The following is a 1,714-nucleotide window of genomic DNA, read 5'->3' on the forward strand; positions in this document are numbered from 1 at the left end:
CTATGGTGATCAGGGTGGTTGTATGTGCAGTTACTATGGTGAACAGGGTGGTTGTCTGTGCAGTTACTATGGTGATCAGGGTGGTTGTCTGTGCAGTTACTATGGTGATCAGGGTGGTTGTCTGTGCAGTTACTATGGTGATCAGGGTGGTTGTCTGTGCAATTGCTATGGTGATCAGGGTGGATGTCTGTGCAGTTACTATGGTGATCAGGGTGGTTGTCTGTGCCGTTGCTATGGTGATCAGGGTGGATGTCTGTGCAGTTACTATGGTGATCAGGGTGGTTGTCTGTGCAATTGCTATGGTGATCAGGGTGGATGTCTGTGCAGTTACTATGGTGATCAGGGTGGTTGTCTGTGCAGTTACTATGGTGATCAGGGTGGTTGTCTGTGCAATTGCTATGGTGATCAGGGTGGATGTCTGTGCAGTTACTATGGTGATCAGGGTGGTTGTCTGTGCCGTTGCTATGGCGATTAGGGTGGATGTCTGTGCAGTTACTATGTTATCAGGGTGGATGTCTGTGCGGTTACTATGGTGATCAGGGTGGTTGTCTGTGCAATTGCTATGGTGATCAGGGTGGATGTCTGTGCAGTTGCTATGTAATTGTGAACATGTGTGTTCCTGTACCTTTTTGTGTGAGCTGGTCACAGGTTGCACACACATTATCATGCCACCTGGATCCGGGCAGCACCAGCTGTTCATCAGTCTCGCATGCGCTGTGAGTAACGCATGCTGCATGCATCTTTCTGATATCAGCGAAGTGTCCGTCTGCACAAAGCTCACACACCGTGTCTCTGTGTGGCGTCCCTGCAGACACATAATCAAACAACACAACAGTCACCGTGATCCACCTTCAAGTGAATCACTGTTTGAATAAAGCCAGTGCAGACACTGTGTCACTGCGGTCCGACCACAGCCAACAAAACACTAGTTGTGTGACAAAACCCACTAAGATTTTAATGATAGTGAACATCAACAGTTCACACAGAGCCATTCAGATTAACTTAACAGTTGCCAAGCAACGTGATGCAGATCTAACAGGTGTGAGTATCAGCTGTTGTGCTGTTGCCCAGCAACCATAAACAAACTACAGTTACACTTAAATAGTTAACTATTTAAGAAAATAGTTAAACTAAATATTAATTAATATCATGGATTGTTTTGAATATTTATTAATAGTTAATAATACTTTATTAATACTACTGCTGCGGTTTTGCAAAAAAAAGTGAGAAAAAAGAAAAGGTTTTATAAAGATTACATTGTGAGTTATGAAATGTAATATAACTATAAATGTATTAAGATTAATCTATCTATCTATCTATATATCTATCTATCTATCACAATTCATATGAAATAATTAAATGTATGATATTAAGACAAAATAAATCATCAAATGTGTGATATCATGATAAGATTAAGTTAAGATTATTATTAAGATGATTAATTTTTAACTATGTATATAATTGAATGTGTGATATTAAGATCAAATTGTGATTTATGATTTTTTTTTTATATAATTAAATTTAAAAGTGATAAATGTAAAAATATAAATCAATTTTTTACAGTTACACACTCACACACACACACACACACACACACAGACATTAATACAACCACACACACCCAGTACTCATCGAAAACTCAAGTATATTGAAGCAAACTGAAGCACTCAGAGACAGTCTAAAGAACACTCTTTAGTACAGTGAAGCAAATAAT

At 38.9% G+C, this 1,714-nt stretch overlaps 1 protein-coding gene across 1 annotated transcript in view; it reads right to left on the reverse strand.

Annotated features, from left to right (window-relative positions):
* LOC107747743 (tumor necrosis factor receptor superfamily member 11B-like) overlaps positions 1-1,714 on the reverse strand; it is a 6,669-nt gene that overhangs the window by 3,791 nt on the left and 1,164 nt on the right. The window contains exon 3 of the mRNA XM_016562333.1: positions 626-805. Within this exon, the coding sequence (XP_016417819.1) occupies positions 626-805 (180 nt within the window). The remainder of the gene's footprint in view (positions 1-625; positions 806-1,714) is intronic.

This window comes from Sinocyclocheilus rhinocerous, unplaced genomic scaffold (assembly GCF_001515625.1).
Source record: "Sinocyclocheilus rhinocerous isolate Xijiao unplaced genomic scaffold, SAMN03320098_v1.1 scaffold5672, whole genome shotgun sequence".
NCBI lineage: Eukaryota > Metazoa > Chordata > Actinopteri > Cypriniformes > Cyprinidae > Sinocyclocheilus > Sinocyclocheilus rhinocerous.